This window comes from Acipenser ruthenus, chromosome 7 (assembly GCF_902713425.1).
Source record: "Acipenser ruthenus chromosome 7, fAciRut3.2 maternal haplotype, whole genome shotgun sequence".
Lineage (NCBI taxonomy): Eukaryota > Metazoa > Chordata > Actinopteri > Acipenseriformes > Acipenseridae > Acipenser > Acipenser ruthenus.
In genome coordinates, this window is record NC_081195.1 from 38,098,617 (window position 1) to 38,122,201 (window position 23,585).

General features: G+C 42.9%; 2 protein-coding genes and 1 pseudogene across 6 annotated transcripts in view; 1 reads left to right on the top strand and 2 right to left on the bottom strand.

Moving 5' to 3' along the window:
• Positions 1-1,677: 1,677 nt before the first annotated feature.
• Positions 1,678-11,484, bottom strand: LOC117415230 (toll-like receptor 1). Of its 3 annotated transcripts, none has more exons than XM_059026903.1 (2): positions 11,284-11,484; positions 1,678-5,485 (listed from the first exon to the last, which is right to left on the bottom strand). In XM_059026903.1, the coding sequence occupies exons 1-2, from the start codon at positions 11,400-11,402 to the stop codon at positions 3,013-3,015; spliced, it is 2,592 nt and encodes an 863-aa protein (XP_058882886.1). In that variant the 5' UTR covers positions 11,403-11,484; the 3' UTR covers positions 1,678-3,012. The 3 variants fall into 3 exon arrangements, with proteins under 3 accessions (XP_058882886.1, XP_058882887.1, XP_033881172.2); XM_059026904.1 differs by having other exon boundaries at positions 11,273-11,333; XM_034025281.3 differs by lacking the exon at positions 11,284-11,484 and adding an exon at positions 8,649-8,994.
• A 799-nt stretch (positions 11,485-12,283) lies between these two features.
• On the top strand, positions 12,284-14,980 carry LOC117415385 (toll-like receptor 1; annotated as a pseudogene).
• A 2,298-nt stretch (positions 14,981-17,278) lies between these two features.
• LOC117416081 (beta-1,4-N-acetylgalactosaminyltransferase 3-like) overlaps positions 17,279-23,585 on the bottom strand; it is a 33,821-nt gene continuing 27,514 nt past the window's right edge. For 2 of the 3 annotated variants that reach the window (XM_059026902.1, XM_059026901.1), the window contains exon 20: positions 17,279-19,936. In XM_059026902.1, coding sequence (XP_058882885.1) covers positions 19,810-19,936 — 127 coding nt within the window. In that variant the 3' untranslated portion in view covers positions 17,279-19,809. The remainder of the gene's footprint in view (positions 19,937-23,585) is intronic. The other variant, XR_009329151.1, reaches the window with a different exon arrangement.

Below are 23,585 nucleotides of genomic sequence, written 5' to 3' on the forward strand. Positions count from 1 at the left end.
AGTGAGCAAGCTGTCTAAGGGGGGTAAATGGGTCATTCAAAGACGTGCCCCCATGCGTTCTGTATTAGTTATAATGGGATACATTTTGGGGTGCTGCTGTTCGTGGGGTACGGCTTGCTCACTAAAATCTTTAGAGTTTTTTAAAGAAGGAGCGATTCTTTTTTAGTTAAAACTGGAGTAGTGGTTAGGGCTTTGGACTCTTGACTGGAGGGTTGTGGGTTCAATCCCTGATAGGGGACACTGCTGCTGTACCCTTGAGCAAGGTACTTTACCTAGATTGCTTCAGTAAAAACTGTATAAATGGGTAATTGTATGTAAAAATAATGTGATATCTTGTAACAATTGTAAGTCGCCCTGGATAAGGGCGTCTGCTAAGAAATAAATAATAATAATAATAATAATAATAATAATAATAATAAAACACACAGAAAAAGGACATGCTGCTTTGTCAACTACATTGTAAATAAGGAACCGGGAATAAGTAACCAACTTCCAGGTGGTTAAATGTAGCAAGTGTTAAATGTAAAAGTACTAATGTAGCCTGACTACTCCAGAGTGGATACCACTCACTAAGTACGGGGGCAATTTGTAACATGTTTTTTTCTAATTTAAAAAAAAAAAACAGAAGTGAAAATGTGATCTGTTGTTCCCATTTCTTTGAGCAAGCATGTGCACAGCTTGTTATGCAGAATTGCAGATTTATAGCTTTTTAGTTTTGCACTTCAGTTTGGACAGTTTTTTTAAACTCAGCTATATCTCTTTTAAATGTTATTGATTAACTTTCATATGCTGTTGTTAAATAAATCACCAACAGTCTTTTACACTTCCTAAAATACTGAGTTAGATTTTGTATTATGGCCCATAGTAATACATTATTTGAAACTTGCTTGTCAGAGGGAGAACAGAGAAACCCAACCCCTCTCGTAGCACACACAAGCACTGTGTTTCTGCAAACAATTTGAAACAGAAGCTAAACTTCTCAGATTGATAACTTGTGTCAATAGAAGTTACTGCCCTTGCCCAATAGATTAGATTAATAAGTAAGAATGGGATTTCTGTATACTGGTGGATGGGAGGAGAGGAAGGTGGTTTTAAAAACCATGACAGCAACTGCAAAGGACTTTGAATAGAATACAAAGAATCAATTTATACACGAGAATCAAGGACTATTTCAAAGCTTGGATCTCAATTGCATTGAAATTACCTTCTACACTGGGGGGGGTGGGGGGGTCCTCCATTCCTGGTTTTTGTTCCAACCCTATTCTGAACCAATTAAACCTCCATCCAGACCCTGAAGTAGTTAATTAGCTCATTTGACCTGTTAAACCTGGAGTGGAATAGCCCTCCAGGACCCGGATTGGACAGCCCTGTTCTATACAGTTGTTATTTGATAAGAATGGCAGCCCCACTTTAATCCCAGCCACTGTGGAGATCTGATTAAATAACACCACAGCACAGACCATGACAAAATGCTGTTTTTATTTGATGTGATGCACCCCTCAAGTCTATCTCCAACAGACCCCCAGCCAGGTGCATTTACAAATGCGTTATTCCCCAGATATTTTGAATGTAGAAAAGAAGACAGTTCCTTCAAGGGTGACGGGTCACTAAAGAGGAACTGATAAAGTCTTTATTAATGGTGTGCAACACATCACACAGCAAGAACAACGCAAAATATCAGCTCGGAAACAGGTGTCGTTTATTATGCAACAAACACATTCATAGCAGTCTTCAGAATCAGAAAAGCAGATTGCAGTGGGAACAGTAAAAACTTTTCTGAGCACAAGTTGATCCTCTGTTTACAGTGCTTGACAAAGAGGTGGATTTGATCATTTGATAAGCAGTAGCTGGGTTTTAGAGCATTTTACAGCACTGATAAATCCACCTGGATTGCATTAACTACTTACTTCAAGGGTAGTATAACCATGTATAGGTGGTTGACGCATTTCAGAGGGATGACCATTGCTGTAAAATGCTCTAATCAAAACGAGCCCCTGCGAGGTAAAGGTAGGTCGTAGTGACCTCCTGGAATAACACAAGCCCTGCTGCAGACTTGCACACACTCAGGGTAGGACTGCCTGGTTTTAAGACTTTACCTCCCTTCAGTTTGATTCAAATATGCCCTGAGTGGTTAATTTATTGCCTGTCTGAGTTGTGAGATTATGAATCTCATGTTATTTTATCAACAGAGACTTCAGTTCTGAAATGTGCTTTCTCACCTAACCTTTTTGCTTTGTCTTTATGTAAGCTGTCTCGCTTTTTACAGTATAGCTGGATCATCTGCAGTTTGAATTAGCAGAACCGTGTCTGGTACTCTGCAGTGCTGTCCCCAGTTCTCATTGCGAACATCCTTCTGTGTCTCGTATTTGCTGGACATTGTGCATGTTACACATTTCAAGGTAGCAGGGTTGTGTTGCTGTTTTGTTTTTGGAATTATAATTATACAATCCTTTCAGAAAAAAAGTGATAATAACAAATTGTCCCACTTATTTAAATTATTTGAAAACCTTCAGTTTTACGTGAAATCACTTTGAGTAAAGTGTTGAGATGAATGTGTTCATTTTGGCATCCAATATCTTTAATAAATGTACATACAAATTTACATTTACATCTATTGGGTACAGAAAGCAACTCAGACAAGTTAAAATGCAAAAATTAAAAATAAAAAAAAATTCTACAAAAATAAAGTACTGTTCTGAAGTTGTTTTATCAACATTTCGGTGCCTTGTGTTTGTTTTCAAATGTAAAAAAAGACTTCCTTAAATGCAATAAACAATTATCAGAAAACAGCGAAATAAAAGAGCTAGATTCTAAAAGCTTTTTACTGCAAGTTTTCATCTGAAAAATGTTTTCAAAAAGGTGAAACACACCCAGTCGCTCATGATTTTTTTCATAACCATTTGAAGTTAAGATCTTTAGCCCAAATTGTGCCATTTTTGTAAAGGTTTTAAAAGCCTTCTACTTTGTCAAATCACTTAGCAACTCTGAGTAAAGTGCCAAGGCGCTGAAGATTTAATCAATGACAAGATCAGACATCAAGTCAGCTATCCCCACTGCTGCCTGCTTCATTACCATGTGCTTATTACCCTCCTGCAGCATTCTCTTCAGGCTGGCCCAGAAGACCTGTTGTTTCCTCTCCTCCTTGGGCCACTCCAGGTAGGTCTGCTGCCTGAGCAGGGTCCGCAGCTTCATGAACTTCCTGGGCAGGGAGTCTGCAGGAATGGGCTCCAGCAGGATGAAGACCAGGGAGTCCTGCTGGATACTGAGCGCCCGGTGCTGGGCGAAGAAGAGCTCGTAGTTACACCACTCGCTCTGGATGAAGCTCTGGGAGAGCACGAACAGGGTCTTGTAGCTGCTCTCCACGCAGTTGATGATGTTGTCGATGATCCAGTCCCCGGGCACAAAGTCACGCTCATGGATGCAAAGGCTGAAGCCCGCCTTCTCCATGTTGGGCGCAAGCTGCTTGTCCACCCAGTTGGAATCATGCTGACTGTAAGAGATGAAGGCATGGTAATGGAAAGATGCATTCGCCAGCCTCTCTGTTTCCTGGCTGCTCCTCCTTTTGACCCTGATCCACACCCAGAGCATCTTGAGGTACCAGGCTCCATCACAGGCATAGAAAGTAAGGCTCAGAAGCAGGACAACAGCAAGCGTGACAAGGATTGCAATGGCAGCTTGGATCCACGGCTCACAGGCTACTCTGCCTGGCTGGTACTCTTCTAGTAACATCCCGTAAAGTTCAGGAGGGTAGCTGCAGGTGTACTGCGATGGCCAATCGGGCAGAAGCCTCTTATCAAGAGTGGTCACAAACCAATAGGAGTCACACTTGCAGCTGAATGGCTCGTGCCCTGCTTTTAATTCCTTGAGCCCAGGCAGCCCTTTTAAGGAATCTTGGCTGATGACACTTATGGCGTTGTGGTCCACATGCAGCACCTCTACACTGGGTGCCCAGAGATCAGCAGGCAAGACCTGGAGGCCATTGGAGCTCAAGAAGAGATGTGTCAAGTTGGGCAGGCTGGAGAGCATGTCCTTCGTCAACACTGAAATGCCTGTCTTGGAGAGGTCCAGACTTCTGAAGTGTGGAGAGAGGTAGCTGAAGACAGAGTTGCCCAGGTTGTTGTTACTCAAGATGAGGTTGGTCAGGTGCGAAGGCCAGGAGCACTGGCCTTCAAGCTCAATAGAGTTGGAGCTCAGGTCCAGAGTTTCCAGGGCTCTCATCTGCTGGGTTTTCTGGGAGATGAAGCATAGCTTTTTGAACCTGTTTTTGCTCAAGTTAAGCTGCTTTAAAGCTGGAAAGATGTTGGTGTAGGAGCACCCATGCCACCAGAAGCCATTGTATGTTAAGAGATTGTTGGACACATCTAGGACCTCCAGAGAGGGCAGAGAGGACATCAAGTTGCAGGGTGAGATGTTCATCCCTGAGCCAGAGAACTTCATGTAGGTCAACTGGGAATAACAGGTCACATTGATGCTGAACTTTGGATATCTCATCTGGTAGTGCAAGATACCATCCAAAATGATTGCTTTTAGTTTAATTGCGTGTTTTCCTAAATCACAGTCCAGATGAAGTTCTTCGATATCTTCATTATAAGTGATGTTAAGGAAAGCAGTGACTTGGATTGGAGAGCTATAGAGATTCTGGAGAAACATATATAAGACTGAGCTGTTGAACCAGGTGTCCACGAAAGTGATGTTCTTCAAGGATCTCAGACCTTTGAGACCCTCGAATGGGTCACTGGAGATGTTACAATATCTGGGGAGAAACTTGACCAGCACTAAACTCTCCACTTGTGTTCTTTGAAGGTCCTTGAGAATGTCCTGGAACATCGAGACGCGTTCACAGAATGGCATGATGAGTGTCACTTTGCGTAGAGATGGGATTTGGGTGAAGGAACCAGACTCGTAACTTTGCAAGCCCTCCCCGTACCCTAGACTCAGGTGTCTTAAAGGTATATTCTGCACAGGGGCGAAATCAGTGTAGTTAACGGCTTTGGCGTATGGGCTTCCCAGAGCAAGAGAAAAGAGGAACTCCATATTCTTAAATGAGCTTCCCAGGGCATAACTTCCATAGAGGTTGCTGGAAACATCAAGGACCCGAAGAGCGGGGAACGACAGGTCTGGGATGGCCTTCAGGAGGCTGTAGGAGATGTTGAGGACCTCCAGCTTGGTGTTGTTCAGGAAGGCTGTGGGGGAGATGTATTCCAGGGGGTTGTGGTGGAGCTCCAGGATGCAGAGGTCGGGCAGAGCTGCCAGGTCTTTATCGTTGACCCTGGTGATGTTGTTATTGGACAGGTCCAGGTACTGGGTGCTGGGAGACAGGTCTGGTGGGATTCTGGTGAGCTGCTGGTTCGAGAGGTCCTGCCTGTGCTGCTCTGTGATGGAGCATGTCAGGAATCTTCCATTTTCCTCTTCTTTATTGATCCCGTTGACTCCCCAAACCACAGAAGACAAGAGAGTGGCAAAGCAAATGAAGGGGCTCATCCTCCTGGAAAGCAGATAAATAATCTGGTAAATATGTTATTCCCGAATACCATAGGAGGTTATATGGTAACAATCAGGGAATCAATAATATTAAAATTGTCAGAAAAATCCAAAGGAATAAGTTCAGGACACAGAATTTTCAATAAACAAACAAGCGTATAGTGTATTGTACCAGACCAATACAGGTATCAACACCAAGATATTGCAAAGACTTATAAACCCCACCACCAGCAGACAGAGAGAATTCATGTTGACTTATTCCTTATGTAACTGAATATATACCATAGGAAGCTCAATAGTGGGCTGTGTGGTCCGGTGGTTAAAGAAAAGGGCTTGTAACCAGGAGATCCTCATTTCAAATCCCGGCTCACTCCCTGACTTACTGTGTTTGACCCTGAGTAAGTCACTTAACCTCCTTGTGCTCTGTCTTTCGGGTGAGACGTTACTTTTAGTGACTCTGCAGCTGATGCACAGTTCACACACCCTAATAAACAAATAATAAGAGCCCCCTCCAAATGGGAATATTTTAGGCAGATCTTATGCCGAGAATGAAATATTACAGCTGAGAAACTTCCTCAGTGAATTGCCCAAAAAAAGGAAAGTCCATAAAAAACAGAAAAGGAAAAAAATATTCTCCAGGAAAGTGAAAATAATAATCCGGATCTGGCTCAGCAAACTATTTAGCTAAATAATTCAAGTTTTAGTTTTTACATAAAAGGCTTTTAATGAAACAATTATATTTTTAAGAACGGAACAGAGAGGCGGGATTACAAATTACATCACCAATCGCTATGGAAAGCAGACAGTAAAAAAGTTGGTATCTGAAATGTATTTACACTATATTTGTTCTTATTTTGTTGTAGTTCTTCCAATATAGTTGAAGGTGTAACAAGCCTGTATATTTGAATTATATCTATTTGGTATTAGTATTAGTAGTGGTAGTCATAGTAGCATTAGTATTATTATTACTATTATTATTACACATGGTGAATGATCCTTTTCCTATAAACTTCAGTGTTTTACAGTATTATCATACATGGCAGTGGTGTGAGACCCGTGTAGAATAAGGCTGATGATAAAACTGCTACCCTCCATTTTTAAAAACAAACTCCACCACCAGCACTTGAACGCAACAAAATGCTGTCAACACAAACCCCAACGGCCTGCAGATTGAAAGTTAAAGTACTCTTTGAAAAACTGTCTTTGAAAACTGTCTTTGGTAAGCAAAACAATTCATTTTCATGAGAATATTAAAAATACGTTTTCACATTTAGAGTACGGTAAGCAGGCAGATGCGTTTCTATGCTTTTCTTGCAGACACTTTTTCAGAAGTTCAAAAGACCCTGCTTTCACTGAAAATGGAGTGAAGGACTGGAAAAATCTAAAGAAAAAAAATCATAAACATTTGTAATCTGGCACCACAAACAGTGTTCTGAAAGGTGTATGTTCTGACTAGCGTCACAGTTATCAAATTCTCACAAATCAGATTTGCATCAAGCTGTTTGTATAGATAACAGCAATTCGAATAAACGTAGAAATTGTGGAGAGGATGTTCCAGGCAAGGGAATGAGCGAAAAGGATTCAAAGTTTTCGTCGGCTGCCTCCTGGGGCTCAGATCGGCGGGAAGAATTAACGTTAAACCAGCCAAGCACTGTTCAATGACATTGTTCAATGACATTGAAATGCAACTAAATCCTGTATCTGTACAAAGTGTTGATTTTGATATCCCAGCTGCCCTAGCGGTCTGGCGGTTGCACAGTAGGAAAACGAGAAACGTGTTCGTTCGACCTGCTTTTCGCGCTTGCGGGGAAAAAAATCGATTTATTCTCTGACAAATATTTTTTGTGTTGGTCAGAACATTTCTTGTGAGGGCTTAGGCAATTTATTTTTCCTATATCATTTATTTTTCCAATGTTTTGTTTCACGTCGTCCGCAGGCATTTTTAATATCACCAAAAAGACGTGATGAAAAGCTACGTATCAAACAAGCGATAACAACACTGCTTAGTCAGCTGACTCCTCCCTAATCGCCTCCTGCTTTAGTGCAGGAAATACCGGTACATTTACCTTCTAATACGTTATTTGAGAAATGATTACAGATGAGTACGCTGAAAGGACAGAAAACGTTTTAGGTGGTTCAAATTCAGACCCGACATAACTTTTTTGATTCGAACCCCAAACTACGAAAAAGTTCACATTACGGTTCACCCACGGTTACCCCACCAGATGCAGGACGCTATGAGGCAGTGCAGACTGATAGACTGAAGTTAAAAACAAATTGTTAAAAAAGAAACTTGCTTTACAAAAAAATAAACGGGTAGTTCTACAACATGTGTCTGTTATGTTACCATGTACTAACTGTACATATAAGGCTGTAATCGTATCTCAGATTTGTGATGACATTGATAAATCGCTCGAGCTAGCATTCTCATGATGTGTTACCAGAAACCCTTGATAGAATCACAGCCTTATTTGGGTGAACATTATGTTACTATGTTACTATATATATATATATATATATATATATATATATATATATATATATATATATATATATATATATATATATATAATTATAAATAACATGCAACCTACATATCTATAAATTAAATAAGAAATTTAACTTTACCTAAAATATTGTATTTGTTTTAAAAAGCATTGTGCTTATTAATTTAATTATATAGTTTCTTGTATGCCCTTTAGTTACATTGTAAGGCTATAATATTGGTAGGTGCACCTGTAGCAATGGGATAGTGACTGCACACATTGAGCTCTGAGTCCCTTAGCAAGGGGTCTCTATGGAAAGATTAATATCCACATGCGTGGCTTTAGTACAGCTGTAGATTGTCACTTTTTTTTTTTTTGCTTCTTGCTTTTGAATAATCAAGTCTTGATTTGTGTCCATTGCTGATATTCGGTTAATTGCGGACTGCACCTCTCAATACTGTCCTTTCTATTATTTGGCACATTTTCTAACAGAACCAACATTAAGGCTCTGTTGCCTTGTCACGTTTCAATTGGCATGCAATAGAAAATACTTGAACGGCAGAAAGTCAACCATCAATTGACATAAAGAAATCCCAATCCCCCCCCCCCCTGCAAAAAGACCCTTCTCTTAAACACCCTCCCGACACACTGAATCTAAAATACAGTATGGTGCCACATTACCTGTGTGCTGCTCTCAGATGGATGTTTGTATGCTCGTGGTTATTACTGGTAATCCAATGGAATTAGTTGCTGTCTTCCATATAAAGACTTTAGCAAAAAAAAAACAAATTAGTACCAGAGGCTTGACTCCCTCAAAGACTTTCTCTTACTGCTTATGCAAATTTCAATTGCAATGAGAGCAAGTGATTTGTGATGCCTGGGGGGGCAGGGGGTCTCGCACAATAAAAAGATGTGATCACCCCAGTTTGATAACACCAGACAATACAAATGTAATGCACTGTTTAGTGTCGAGCAGCCCATTCCGTGGGTCAACGAAGCAATAGGTCCCTTATAAGCATTTGCCACAGGATTTTTTCAGGTTATTTTTGCAGTTTTACCATGACCGACACTTCCTGGCTTCGCCTGTCCCATCTGCAAGAACATGTATAAATTAGAGAGGAGGTGTGGTTAAAAGCTCTGTAAGCCAGCCTTCACACTGTTACACTGGTGCTGTGACCTAGATTGCAAAGATGGGCTGCAGCCAATCACTGAGATTGAAGAGGGGAGATGGACTGGGCAGCGTGGTGTGATGCACTGCCTTACAGATTCTGTCCTCTACCAGTGAGATGGGATGAGGTTAAAAGCTCCATAACCACAATGCTGATGAGCCCGGCTCTTTTGCACTGTGGTTAAGACACCTGCTTGCGGTGCGCAGGGTTCCCGGTTCACACCCAGCCTCCGCTGTTACACCGGCCTCAGGTTTGCCACACCTACAGACTGTTCAGAAGACCCCTCCCAAAAAGAGGTCCCAACCAAAACAATATTGAGAAGCACAGCACAGAGGAGTGAAATGGAGAGCCAACACTGTGCTATAGCAGTTCATGTATTTGTTTGATCAAATCCGGTTCCCTTTATGTATACGGATTTCTCTACCCGAACAGACTCCAGTTCTGGTTTTTCTACAGGAAGTGAGCGTTTAGGAACCTGCTTGGTGTAATTATGTCTGTGCAATTAAACTGAAGCAGTCATTGGAACTGTGTCAAAGTGTGAGTGTCATCGGAGGTGGCTCTATCAACACCGTAACTGCTACATTCATAGTCTTTTCCTAATTCTGGTTTATGTTAATTCTGTTCAGTGCTCCCCCTCACAGTGTTAAAGGCAGCACATACCACATTAAACAGGAAGCAGAAGGCTGTTTAAAGAGGCAATAAACAGGAACTGATACTGGGGATGAAAACAAGCGTTTAGAACAATCTTCAGAATGCATGTATTACAATAAACACATTCAAAAGCCAAGAGCAAGAACATAGTAAAGCAATCCCACTGCCCCACCCCATAATGATGTGTGAATCCTCTTCTCCTCATCTAAATATACTAACACTTACCCTTCTTCTAACCCTCTTTCATGTACATTTAGAAATGCTCGTTGGTGGCCTCTAATTACGGTTACCATATGACTCCATGTACACCAAGACAGTTCAGGCTGTTCAGTTCACACCCCAATGCATTCTGGTACGTTCAGATGCCTTTCACAGCAGGACTACACTTCCCAGAATGGGAAGATACAGTTTGATAATGTATATAATGAGACGCTACAGGAGTGCTGCTTGCTGGCTGTGGCATTGTGGACTAAGTGAAACCATTAGTTGTAGTACCTGGAGCCACAAGACTGCAGATGCATGCCCACATAACCCTAAACACATATGTGCAAGCTGGCTGACCCTGTGCTTTCTATATAAATAAAATCCTGAGGGCACTAAAATCTACATTATCATTTCCTGAAAATGTCCCATAGTAAAAGCACAGCAAAGTGCAATAAAGCACAGTGAAAGCATGGTAAACCAACCCTTATTCTACTGTATGTTGTGTTGATTGAATAATCCAGTATGTATTTCTATTGACATTGGTTTAACTTCCTACTCGTAGTAAACACTTCCCTTTTCTCAGTGTTTCAAGGAAGTTTATGTAGAGGTTATATAAGGGTCAGTTTGCTTCCATGTGGATTGATCTACAGGGAGCTCCTGGACTCCAGATCTTCAGCTAGCGAGCGCAGCGCGTCAGGTAACACAAAGCATTGCTTTATTTCTGTAGGCGACTCTTTCTGGAATTCTACAATAAGCAACAGCTACTAAAAGATTTATCTAAGAGTACATACATCACATACACAATGTTGTGACAGGATCACAGTGAAGCATTGAGAACGTCATGTTCAAGAACACATTTTTACAAGCAGCCCAAATATTATGAAGGTATAACCATTACCATTGGGCGGGACATCTGTTACTCATTTTACAACTAAAATTGATTTCTGCAATGGTGTCTAGTTCAGTATGTTATCATTTAATGTTGTATCAATCTTGATACCATTGCAGGAAAGCATAGTAACTGTACATAGATGCATTATTAAGCCTATAAATATGAAAGGACTACATTATATATAGGGCTTCTGTTTTTCGGGTTTTATTAATTGTATTTTTCGGTGCTTATTTTTTGCTATTTTCGAGTTTTATGAAAATCGTTTTTTTTCAGTGCTTTCGTTTTTGATATACTGTATGAAATGAATGTTTTCGGTTACTTTCCAAAATGCTTGAGCATTTTTTTTGTGTCAAATTATGTATAGTAGTAACTCGACAGTACTTGCACACCTAAGTTGTACCTTCTTTCCTTTGCTGTCTTCCACAACGAAATCCCTACGGTCACGGGCACATTCTTCTGGGGTTTGTGTGTGTAGGCATTTTTGTATATTTCGCCACAACTCTGTTTTAAATCCTCCATATTTTAACTGTAATACAGCTTGAAATCCTGCTAACAAGCCTCCATCCTGATTGTAATCTCGTTTTAAATCTCGCAAACGGAGTCTCCAATAGAAATGTGGGAATGTGCTGTCACTCAGTAGTTGGGCCGGGTTTAAAGTACTGAGAACGAATCAATGATAGATGCAAGTCAGGAAGGTGGGACAATCCCCAGCAGCGCTGTAGTAGGTTTTATTTTTTAATGGGAAAAGAGTAAAGTCAATATGAATTGATTAACCATTTCCACAGTTTTTCCGGTGTTTTCCAGTGTTTATTGGCTAGCCACAGATTTCATTTTTTCTTGTATCAGGGGTGTTTTATTGGTTAAAACCGTAAATCAGAAGCCCTAATTATATATCTGCTAACACAGTCAGAGGTACCATGTCAGAGTTTTGTCTCAGGCTAAACAAATACATTATTTAAAGATTCAGGGTCATATTGTTAGTTTGTACAACATTGCATTCAGTTACTTTGTACAGATCTTGTGCTCAAACACAATTAGTTATTTTAAGATGATACCTTATTTGGCGAAGGTTTCATAATTGGCGCTACTTTACTGTACAGTTTGGTTTGCATCATGTTAATACCACAGGAACCTAGGGAGTCATGAATATGGCAAATATCTTCATTATATTTTATAGAACATTGATTTGATTTCATATGTGGCTTTCTTATAAAGTTTTAACTGTGTGTGTCAGATCTGCAGCCTTCATATGTTACATACAGCGATTGGTAATCTGTAATCTCTACAACCTCCTATTGTATTTGGGAACAACATATTTTATTTACCAGATTATTTATCTGCTTTCCAGGAGGATGAGCCCCTTCATTTGCTTTGCCACTCTCTTGTCTTCTGTGGTTTGGGGAGTCAACGGGATCAATAAAGAAGAGGAAAATGGAAGATTCCTGACATGCTCCATCACAGAGCAGCACATGCAGGACCTCTCGAACCAGCAGCTCACCAGAATCCCACCAGACCTGTCTCCCAGCACCCAGTACCTGGACCTGTCCCATAACAACATCACCAGGGTCAGCGATGAAGACCTAGCAGCCCTGCCCGACCTCTGCATCCTGGAGCTCCACCACAACCCCCTGGAATACATCTCCCCCACAGCCTTCCTGAACAACTCCAAGCTGGAGGTCCTCAACATCTCCTACAGCCTCCTGAAGGCCATCCCAGACCTGTCGTTCCCTGCTCTTCGGGTCCTTGATGTTTCCAGCAACCTCTATGGAAGTTACGCCCTGGGAAGCTCATTTAAGAATATGGAGTTCCTCTTTTCTCTTGCTCTGGGAAGCCCATACGCCACAGCCATTAACTACACTGATTTCGCCCCTGTGCAGAATATACCTTTAAGACACCTGAGTCTAGGGTACGGGGAGGGCTTGCAAAGTTACGAGTCTGGTTCCTTCACCCAAATCCCATCTCTACGCAAAGTGACACTCATCATGCCATTCTGTGAACGCGTCTCGATGTTCCAGGACATTCTCAAGGACCTTCAAAGAACACAAGTGGAGAGTTTAGTGCTGGTCAAGTTTCTCCCCAGTAATTGCAACATCTCCAGTGACCCATTTGAGGGGCTCAAAGGTCTGAGATCCTTGACGAACATCACTTTCGTGGACACCTGGTTATACAGTTCAGTCTTTGTCAAGCTGATCAGGAACTTGTTGTTCTCTTCACTCCAGACGTTCACTTTCCGTAACATCACTTATAATGAAGACACCGCTAACGGGATTCAATTCCATGGCATTCCTGGTTACAACCACTCAGTCAGTATAAAGGCAATCATTTTTGACTCTGTCGAGCACTACAGGTACAAGTTCCCTACAATTAACATCAGCGTTGATCTCTGTGCCCAGTTGACCTACCTGAAGTTCTCTGGCTCAGGGATGATCATCTCACCCTGCGATTTGATATCCTCTCTGCCCTCTCTGGAGGTACTAGATGTGTCCAACAACCTCTTAAAAGACGCTGGCTTCTGGTGGCATGGGTGCTCCTACACCAAAGTCTTCCCAGCTTTAAAGCAGCTTAACTTGAGCAACAATAGGTTCAAAAAGCTGAGCTTCATCTCCCAGAAGACTCAGCAGATGAGAGCCCTGGAAACTCTGGACCTGAGCTCCAACTCCATTGAGCTTGAAGGCCAGTGCTCCTGGCCTTCACACCTGACCAACCTCATCTTGAGTAACAACAATCTGGGCAACTCTGTCTTCAACTACCTCTCTCCACACTTCAGAAGTCTGGACCTCTCCAAGACAGGCATTTCAGTGTTGACGAAGGACATGCTCTCCAGCCTGCCCAACTTGACACATCTCTTTTTGAGCTCCAATGGCCTCCAGGTCTTGCCTGCTGATCTCTGGGCACCCAGTGTAGAGGTGCTGCATGTGGACCACAACGCCATAAGTGTCATCAGCCAAGATTCCTTAAAAGGGCTGCCTGGGCTCAAGGAATTAAAAGCAGGGCACGAGCCATTCAGCTGCAAGTGTGACTCCTATTGGTTTGTGACCACTCTTGATAAGAGGCTTCTGCCCGATTGGCCATCGCAGTACACCTGGGATGTTACTAGAAGAGTACCAGCCAGGCAGAGTAGCCTGTGAGCCGTGGATCCAAGCTGCCATTGCAATCCTTGTCACGCTTGCTGTTGTCCTGCTTCTGAGCCTTACTTTCTATGCCTGTGATGGAGCCTGGTACCTCAAGATGCTCTGGGTGTGGATCAGGATCAAAAGGAGGAGCAGCCAGGAAACAGAGAGGCTGGCGAATGCATCTTTCCATTACCATGCCTTCATCTCTTACAGTCAGCATGATTCCAACTGGGTGGACAAGCAGCTTGCGCCCAACATGGAGAAGGCGGGCTTCAGCCTTTGCATCCATGAGCGTGACTTTGTGCCCGGGGACTGGATCATCGACAACATCATCAACTGCGTGGAGAGCAGCTACAAGACCCTGTTCGTGCTCTCCCAGAGCTTTATCCAAAGCGAGTGGTGTAACTACGAGCTCTTCTTCGCCCAGCACCGGGCGCTCAGTATCCAGCAGGACTCCCTGGTCTTCATCCTGCTGGAGCCCATTCCTGCAGACTCCCTGCCCAGGAAGTTCATGAAGCTGCGGACCCTGCTCAGGCAGCAGACCTACCTGGAGTGGCCCAAGGAGGAGAGGAAACAGAAGGTCTTCTGGGCCAGCCTGAAGAGAATGCTGCAGGAGGGCAATAAACACATGGTAATGAAGCAGGCAGCAGTGGGGATAGCTGACTTGATGTCTGATCTTGTCATTGATTAAATCTTCAGCGCCTTGGCACTTTACTGAGAGTTGCTAAGTGATTTGACAAAGTAGAAGGCTTTTAAAACCTTTACAAAAATTGGACCATTTGGGCTAAAGATCTTAACTTCAAATGGTTATGAAAAAAATCATGCGCAACTGGGTGTGTTTCACCTTTTGCAGTTAAAAAGCTTTTAGAATCTAGCTCTATTTCCTAGTGCTGTTTTCTGATAATTGTTTATTGCATTTAAGGAAGTCTTTTTTTACATTTGAAAACAAACACAAGGCACCAAAATGTTGATAAAACGACTTCAGCGCAGTACTTATTTTTGTATGATTATTATTTTTTATTTTAAATGTTTGTCTTTTCACTGGTCTGAGTTGCTTACTGTACCCAATAGATGTAAATGTACATTTCTGCCAAGATCTTTGCATCAAAATTTATTAAAGATATTGGATGCCAAAATGAACACATTTGTCTTCGAAAAAATTAAGAATTCAAGCAATTATTTTGGATACAAAAAACCTGCTGCACTGCCAGCTTGGTCTGTAATCTTATAAAATACATCGAAATCTAGAAAAGAAAAAACACCAACGATTGTATTTATATGAAAGGGCACTGCATGCCGGGCAGCCCAATCTGTTTCAAATACCTGATAACAAACAGCTGTAAAAGAACCAAGACCTGGGAATTCCTTCCTTTCAATGACTGAGCAACATTAATGGTTTGTTTCATATGTGTGGGTGCTGAATTACAATGAGAAGTGCTATAAACTAAACTGTTACCTGGAAGTATAATCCCTGTACTTCCAGGTTAACCTTTTTATTCATTTAAACAGGAAAGTCCCCTTGAGATTAAAATCTCTTTTTCAAGGGAGACCTGGTCAGTTAGGTGGCATATGATGCAAAAAAAAGCCAAATTCAAATGAACACAACCAATACAAAACAAGTTAATCAAATTACAAGAAACAATTTAGCCGCACCGGCCAAAACAACAACACGCCTCGGCTGCATAGATGCGCATTGTTTTGTTTGAAATCCTTTAAAAGGGATCAAGATAGTAAGTTTCAGTTCTTCCTAAAGTTTATTCCAAGACCATGGAGCTAGAAAACTACATGCCTTTTTTTCCAAATTTCGTACGAACTTTAGGAACTGAGAAACATACAACAATCTGATATCTAAGAGAATTGGTACTACTAGAGGTTATTAGCCATTTATTAGGATCAATTTGGGTTTTGCCAAGGATAGCCTTATAAATAATCATGTACCAGTGTTTCAATCATTGTGAAGATAAAGAAGTCAGACCAGCCAATCTATATAAATCACAAGGATGAACAGAATAACCCAGGCTGGTTATAAACCTCAATGCAGGATGGTACAAAGGATCTGAAATTGAATTTGAGTTTTTTTGAGAGCATATCGATAGGTGTTGTAAAATTCAAATTCCCACCTAACCACACTCCCAAATCTGTAGTTATTCACTAGAACAAATGCATACTAAATAAATAAAGACTCACACAAGCTGGAAATGTGTATTAGTACTTTAGCAGGTGTACACAGAGGACACGCAATGCTCCATTCTCCAATCTAAGATGTAAAGTATTGTACAAGAGATGTCATTTCATGCATTTGGGGTTCCATCTGCTCAAACTGTATGAAATGACATCCTTATACATCAACAGACACCCTACACAGGGGCCTGGCCGGTAGGGTCCACTGTAATGTGATGAGGTCCATGCCAAAGCGACGCTCCCTCCAGAATCCCCAGCGAAGACCGGCACAGCCAGGAACATGGGAATCCCTCTTACCAGGTGAGCCATTCGGTGACATTTGCAAAGCACACTATTGCTCATTATTTTAAGATAACAAACCTTTAATACAGCAGAAATCTCCCGTTGACTTACACAAAGACACATTTCAACCAGACTTCTCCTTTGACGTAGTAAAACCCATCGCAGCGTGAAACTGTGTTATTTAATAATTACCTTTGAAACCGGCTTCCTGTTTTATTTTTTTAACCATTCACGTTTTGGATTGCATTTTTGTTTAGAAACAGTTTCCCCTATAGCCTGGAGGTCGCCGGTTCGAGTCCAGGCTATTCCACTGCTGACCATGGCCGTGAGTTCCCATGGGGCGGCGTACAATTGGCCGAGCGCCACCCGGGGGGGTGGGGTGGGTTGGGTGGAGGCCAGGGTGCCCTCGGCTCACCGCGCACCAGCGACCCCTGTAGACTGGCCGGACACCTGTGGGCCTGCCTGTAAGTTGCCCAGAGCTGCGTGGTCCTCCGACGCTGGATCTCTGAGGCGGCTGCATGGTGGGCCTGCAGAAGCGGATGGCTGACAGCACACGTTTGAGGACGCATGTGTCCGACTTCGTCCCTCCAGCGCGGGGGTGGCAGCGGTGAGCCGGGTTGAAATAAACAATAAGTGGGCTTACCAAATTGGGGAGAAAATAAGAAAAATAATTGGCAATTCCAAATTTTTAAAAGGTAAAAAAACAAAAAGAACAAAAGAAACAGTTTCTCTCATGCTTCCTTACATATCTACATCTCTTCTCTACTACAATATCTAAAGCATTTTAATTTCCTTAATAAAAACACTTTGACCAGTGGAACTCCTTGAGGTCTGTTTTAATTATACACACTACAACTGCTGGGATAATCTCCTTGAACTCCTTAAAACACAAAAAACAAAACCATGATTGCACACAAATACATTTTCACAGAAATGTTACAGCCCCAAGTACCAAAACTATGAGTATCCATAGAAACAGGTCACTGACACAGAAGGATGATCAGTTCTTGAAGCATCTCTTTAGAGCTAAAATGCTCTTTAAAACAGAACAAAAGAAGATAACAATGTTGTGTGAGGGGATGATCTATACCTGAGAGACTTGAGAGCTTAGAATCAATTGCCTGAAACTCTGTCCCATGAAGCTGCTGCCCCCACACTCCCCTCACCCAGCCTAACCCTAACCCTACCCCCCCACACTCCCCAACTGTATAAATGGGTATTTGTATGTAAAAATAATGTGTAAAAAATAATGTGATATCTTGTAAGAATTGTAAGTTGCCCTGGATAAGGGTGTCTGCTAAAAAATAAATAATAATAATAAAAATTTGCATATGACAATTTGGAGGAAATAGCTTTCACAATCCAACCCCATCCACTAAATTAAAACAACATGGTAAACTGTAGCGCATCATTTTAGCACTGTTTCAAAACACACATTTATCATAAATGCCAGGGATGGAAATAAGACTCCTATGGCATAGCAGTTTCAGCCATTTCAGGTTTTACTATGAGCTTTATTTGCACTAGTGTACAGGCAACAAGCTCAGGTGTGTCTTCCAGTAAGTTCAGGAATGGATCAGACTGCTATGCAATGGGAGTCTTATGTCTTTCCCTGTAGATGGTATCGAGCTCAACCTGTCTGTGCTTTCTGATTCAGAGAAATCATGCCATACTCTGGTCTTTCTATGACCTCATCCTGTCTGTGCAAGACTCTGATCTTTCTTAAGCTCTGCAGGCTGCTCCTACTCGAGGCTGTGCTGAACATCTTTCAGTTCTTTGGTCTTTCTATGGTAATTTAACTTTCATTTTGGAAATGCAGATTTAGTGACTTCCTCAATACTGATCAGTTCCTGCACTGTGGGTCATGTGGTCCAATTGCAGCTGGACTGCTGCAGGGAGCCAAGTGCACAGGAAGTAAATCGGTAGCATCTCCTCTCGAGGGAGACGCGTTCACTGAGAAACTGACAGCCCTGTAGTGCTGCACCAAGCGATCATTCGATTATCAAGCTCTGCATTGAAATCGGGCACAGGTCATTGGTGTTGACTGGGCTAATTTACCATTTCAAACAGGCAAAAAAAAAACAGCTGCTGGGGTTTGTGATGATGGCTGCTTTTCTTAGACACCCTGGAGAACAGCGATCCACACAAACCCAAGCAGCTGTTTCTTCACTTGTTTCACTCTGAATGGTAAATGAGCCCGATCGACACCAGCGCCCCTCACCTGTGGGGAGCTGGATCAGAATAATGTGAGTGTGCCGCTCTACACCCATTAGACTTCCTCCCAGTTCAGTACCACTAACAGCATAATTCATTAGAGAGGAGTGTGCACTGTCAGTCTATATCTAGGTCTAACATTGCCAGTACTTTAGCACAACCTCAGTGTTCATGTGGGATATTGTGATGGTGCAAAAACATCACTTTCAATAAAAGTTCAACGCTCTTTCTTGGCTCTTGGCTCTTGGCTCTTATGGTGCCAACAATCTGAACTTCAAAAACAAAATCTCCTGCAGAATTCTGAGCAAATACTTTGAAACACTTTTAACCCCCTTCATGTAAAAGTAAAACTGCCGTCACCTCTTTCCTAATCTCTCCTTATTTTCAAGTATTCGCCTTGAGCAACAGGGGGCCCTCAATGACCCCGAGATGACCCTGGGATGGTGCATGTCCACCAGTGACCCTGGCTGGTGCATGTCCACCGGAGAAGACCCTGTGCTTGTGCATGTCCACCAGTGACCCTGGCTGGTGCATGTCCACCGGAGAAGACCCTGTGCTTGTGCATGTCCACCAGAGAAGACCTTGTGCTTGTGCATGTCCACCGGGGAAGACCCTGTGCTTGTGCATGTCCACCGGAGAAGACCCTGTGCTTGTGCATGTCCACCAGAGAAGACCTTGTGTTTGTGCATGTCCACCAGAGTAGCTATTCCAGCTGGAGTACAATGTGTCCACTCAGCTTCCAGGTTGTGCTGTAGCTCAGTCAATGAGTCCAGATTTTCCAGCTGGGTCTGCCGGCTCCCAGTGCTCCCCTGCAAACAGCACACCAGCCACCAGCGCACACCATCTACAGTCAAGAACATCATTGTTTTTTTGCAAGGTTAAATCTGCAGTCTAAAATGTCCCATAAGAGCCAGCTCCCAAAGTCTGACTACAAGACACACTCAGAAACCAGGCCTCTTTGTGCTTCAAGGCCAAATTTCATCTGTGTTTACAACTCCACCCCGAAACAGATTAAAAAAAAACATCACCCACCCTCTCAAAGCACTCTCATTTCATTCAGTAAGAGCTGCCTGCTCTCCTTGCTCAGTTATTCAGTAGATTCATACAGTTGTCTCCTGTCTCTACTCTCAGTTCATTCAGAGGGGTCCCTCAGCCTGGTTCCCCTCAGTTAGGATCCGGTTCCACATCCCCCTCTTGCTGTGGAAGTGATGGAAGAACTTTCTCAGGTAAATCCGCTCCACTTCCAGCCCTGCCTGTACAATCCTGTATAGAGGGGAGGAGAGGAGAGGAGAGGAGAGAAGAGCATAAACACCAAGACCAAATAGAAATATTTAAATACAGTAGAATCTGAACTGCCCACAGTCCCAGTGTATCACAGTATCATTTCAAAGTCTTTTAAATCAGTGTCTTCACATGCACATAACTCTGTCTGAGAACGATTCCGTTTTTTTTTTTTACCAAAACAGAATGTGCTATGTGTGTTCTGAGAGAAGTGGAGGTCCACAAATAAACTGTTCATACTTTGCAAATGCTCTGCAGCTACAGGTCAGTATTCAATTGTGCAGACTCTGAGCTTTAGCTGGAAAGATTAGCAAAAGAGAGAAGCAGGTATATTTTGAATGATGAAATTGTAACAACTTTGCAAAGCTTGCAGGAGCTAAAATGAAGGTCAGGATGAGTTCAGCGTTGTTTTGCAGGAAGCATGGAGCGCAGCCGTGGACAGGAAGCATGGAGCGCAGCCGTGGACAGGAAGCATGGGGCGCAGCCATGGACAGGAAGCATGAAGCGCAGCCATGGACAGGAAGCATGGGGCGAAGCCATGGACAGGAAGCATGAAGCGCAGCCATGGACAGGAAGCATGGGGCGCAGCCATGGACAGGAAGCATGGGGCGCAGCCGTGGACAGGAAGCATGGAGCGCAGCCGTGGACAGGAAGCATGGAGCGCAGCCGTGGACAGGAAGCATGGAGTGCAGCTGTGGACAGGAAGCATGAAGCGCAGCCATGGACAGGAAGCATGGGGCGCAGCCGTGGACAGGAAGCATGGGGCGCAGCCGTGGACAGGAAGCATGGAGCACAGCTGTGGACAGGAAGCATGAAGCGCAGCCATGGACAGGAAGCATGGGGCGCAGCCGTGGACAGGAAGCATGGGGCGCAGCCGTGGACAGGAAGCATGGAGCACAGCTGTGGACAGGAAGCATGAAGCGCAGCCATGGACAGGAAGCATGGGGCGCAGCCGTGGACAGGAAGCATGGGGCGCAGCCATGGACAGGAAGCATGGAGCACAGCCGTGGACAGGATTTGCATGACTTTTTGGGGTCTTAACCAAAGCTGAATGTGGGCAACTGAACATTAGTGTCATTTTTCTAACACAATTCCTATGGAGAGTTACAGAGCCAATGGGAGCCACAGCACTGTAGAACCGGTTCCATGATATTAAGAGATTACAATAATTCCAATAACGGTAAAGCTGCTGGCGTTTCTCTCTTCCATTAAAATTATTGAACTGTTCTAAGTGCGTATTTTGTGTTTTATGTTGTCTGTTATATATTACTGTAGTGGTGCACAGAGTATGGTTATGTAGCACAGGTGATGTCAAATGTATATTTGTATTTTGGAAATGCACAACCACTTCATGTGCAGATTAAAATGGGTATTTGTATGTGAGCATGGGGATTACTAGGGCAGCAGTGTGGAGTAGTGGTTAGGGCTCTGGACTCTTGACCGGAGGGTCATGGGTTCAATCCCCAGTGGGGGACACTGCTGTTGTACCCTTGAGCAAGGTACTTTACCTAGATTGTTCCAGTAAAAACCCAACTGCATAAATGGGTAATTGTATGTAAAAATAATGTGATATCTTGTAAGTCACCCTGGATAAGGGCATCTGCTAAGAAATAATATTTATTTATTTATTTACAATTGAATCCCGGCACAGCTGTATATATAGATGCACGGATCACTCACTCTGGGTTGGGTGTACAGGCGCGTTGGGTCCATTGAGGCAGCCAAGGCAACCGCCTCGGTAAAAATCGGCTCAATTTTTAATTGTGAAGACGAAAAAAAAAAGATATAAAAAAAACCGTACCCATTTCATTTTTTAAGAGTATAAAATTGAGATTATATAAGGTCCAGTGGTTAAAGAAAAGGGCTTGTAACCACAAGGTCCCTGGTTCAAATCCCACCTCAGCCACTGACTCATTGTGTGACCCTGAGCAAGTCACTTAACCTCCTTGTGCTTTGTCTTTCTGGTGAGACTAATTGTAAGTGACTCTGCAGCTGATGCATAGTTCACACACCCTAGTCTCTGTAAGTTGCCTTGGATAAAGGCGTCTGCTAAATAAATTATATATATAATAGTATTTTTAATTTCTTCACATTACTGTGATCTCGGGCTGTACAGACACTGCGGTACGTCAAATTCATGCCACAAAGACGTTTCTCATTAGTCAGTTTCCCAAGTTACTCTGTACTCTGGTTTACAGTGCAGCACCAACATGAAATGGAGAAAAAACCAAACAATTACACATTTCTTTCTAAAGAAGCCAACTCTTGGTAAGAACCAATGTAAGTGCATTAATCATTTATATTGTTGTTTTTGCCCTGCGTAATGTGATGTTTAGCTGCAATACGATAAATCTTTTTTTTTTTTCCCATGTAGAATGTTTTAACGCCAGCACAGCAAAAATCCAAGTACCTGCTTTTATGATGACATTAAATGTGTAGCTAAACCGGGATAGCTGGCTGTATGTTTTTTTTTTTTTTTTTCTTGTCACTTTAACTGGACAGTCAGCTCGTCCAAGTATCACCCTACCTGCCATAGCATAGCGTTTTATTATAGCATAGTGGCTGTGTATTTGCATCTACAGCGACCCGGCCTGTGCGCTAGGCAGCACCAGGACCTCTGCGACCGGTTTCCCCTGCCTGAAGTACTGTACTGCTTCCTATCGTCGATTTATATTGACAAAAGAATATTAGAATTGTGTGAGAAACTGTGTAAACGTTCAAAGGAGAGCTAGCGTTCAGAGGTGGGAACATCACATTATTATTATTATTATTGTAGCGATCTCGGTTTCCGCAGGGAGGCGCATCACACAGGGTGAGGAAATCCACACACCGGCGGAGGGCGGGCGCGAACCCGGGTCCTCTCGCACTAAAGCATAGCGCTGATACCGCTGTACAAAAGAGCTGGTTCCCTTGCAAGGGGCGTATATCGGGCTTATGTCTCTGTGTGTGATTACGTCTCCTACCAGCACTACTGCTGCCTTACCCCGTGCACGTTACATTATTATTATTATTATTATTATTATTATTATTATTATTATTATTATTATTATTATTATTATTATTATTATTATTATTTTTGGTGAATACCTTGCCAAAGTACTATAGTCATACAAATATTGTACACGAACAGCACCAGTCCCAGCAGTGTCAGCACCAGTCCCAGCAGTGTCAGCACCAGTCCCAGCAGTGTCAGCACCAGTCCCAGCAGTGTCAGCACCAGTCACAGTGACGGCACCAGTCCCAGTGTCAGCACCAGTCCCAACAGTGTCAGCACCAGTCACAGTGTCAGCACCAGTCCCCATGTCAGCACCAGTTCCAGCAGTGTCAGCACCAGTCCCAGCAGTGTCAGCACCAGTCCCAGCAGTGTCAGCACCAGTCACAGTGTCAGCACCAGTCCCAGTGTCAGCACCAGTCAGTGTCAGCACCAGTCCCAGCAGTGTCAGCACCAGTCACAGTGTCAGCACCAGTCCCAGCAGTGTCAGCACCAGTCACAGTGTCAGCACCAGTCTTACCGGTCAGCAGAAGTTACTAGTCCCAGCAGTGTAAGGCAACTTAAGTAGCAGTGAACCAAATGCAAATCAATAAAGGTATGAACCCATCTACTTATTAATATTGATGTTATATTCTTGTC

Bases quoted from the DNA above. Each gene is read 5' to 3' on its own strand.
- LOC117415230 (XM_059026903.1), bottom strand. From the start codon at position 11,402: ATGGAGGATTTAAAACAGAGTTGTGGCGAAATATACAAAAATGCCTAC. The intron at 5,486-11,283 runs GTACAACTTAGG...TCTGCTTTCCAG, and splicing joins AAGACAGCAAAGGAAAGAAG to GAGGATGAGCCCCTTCATTT.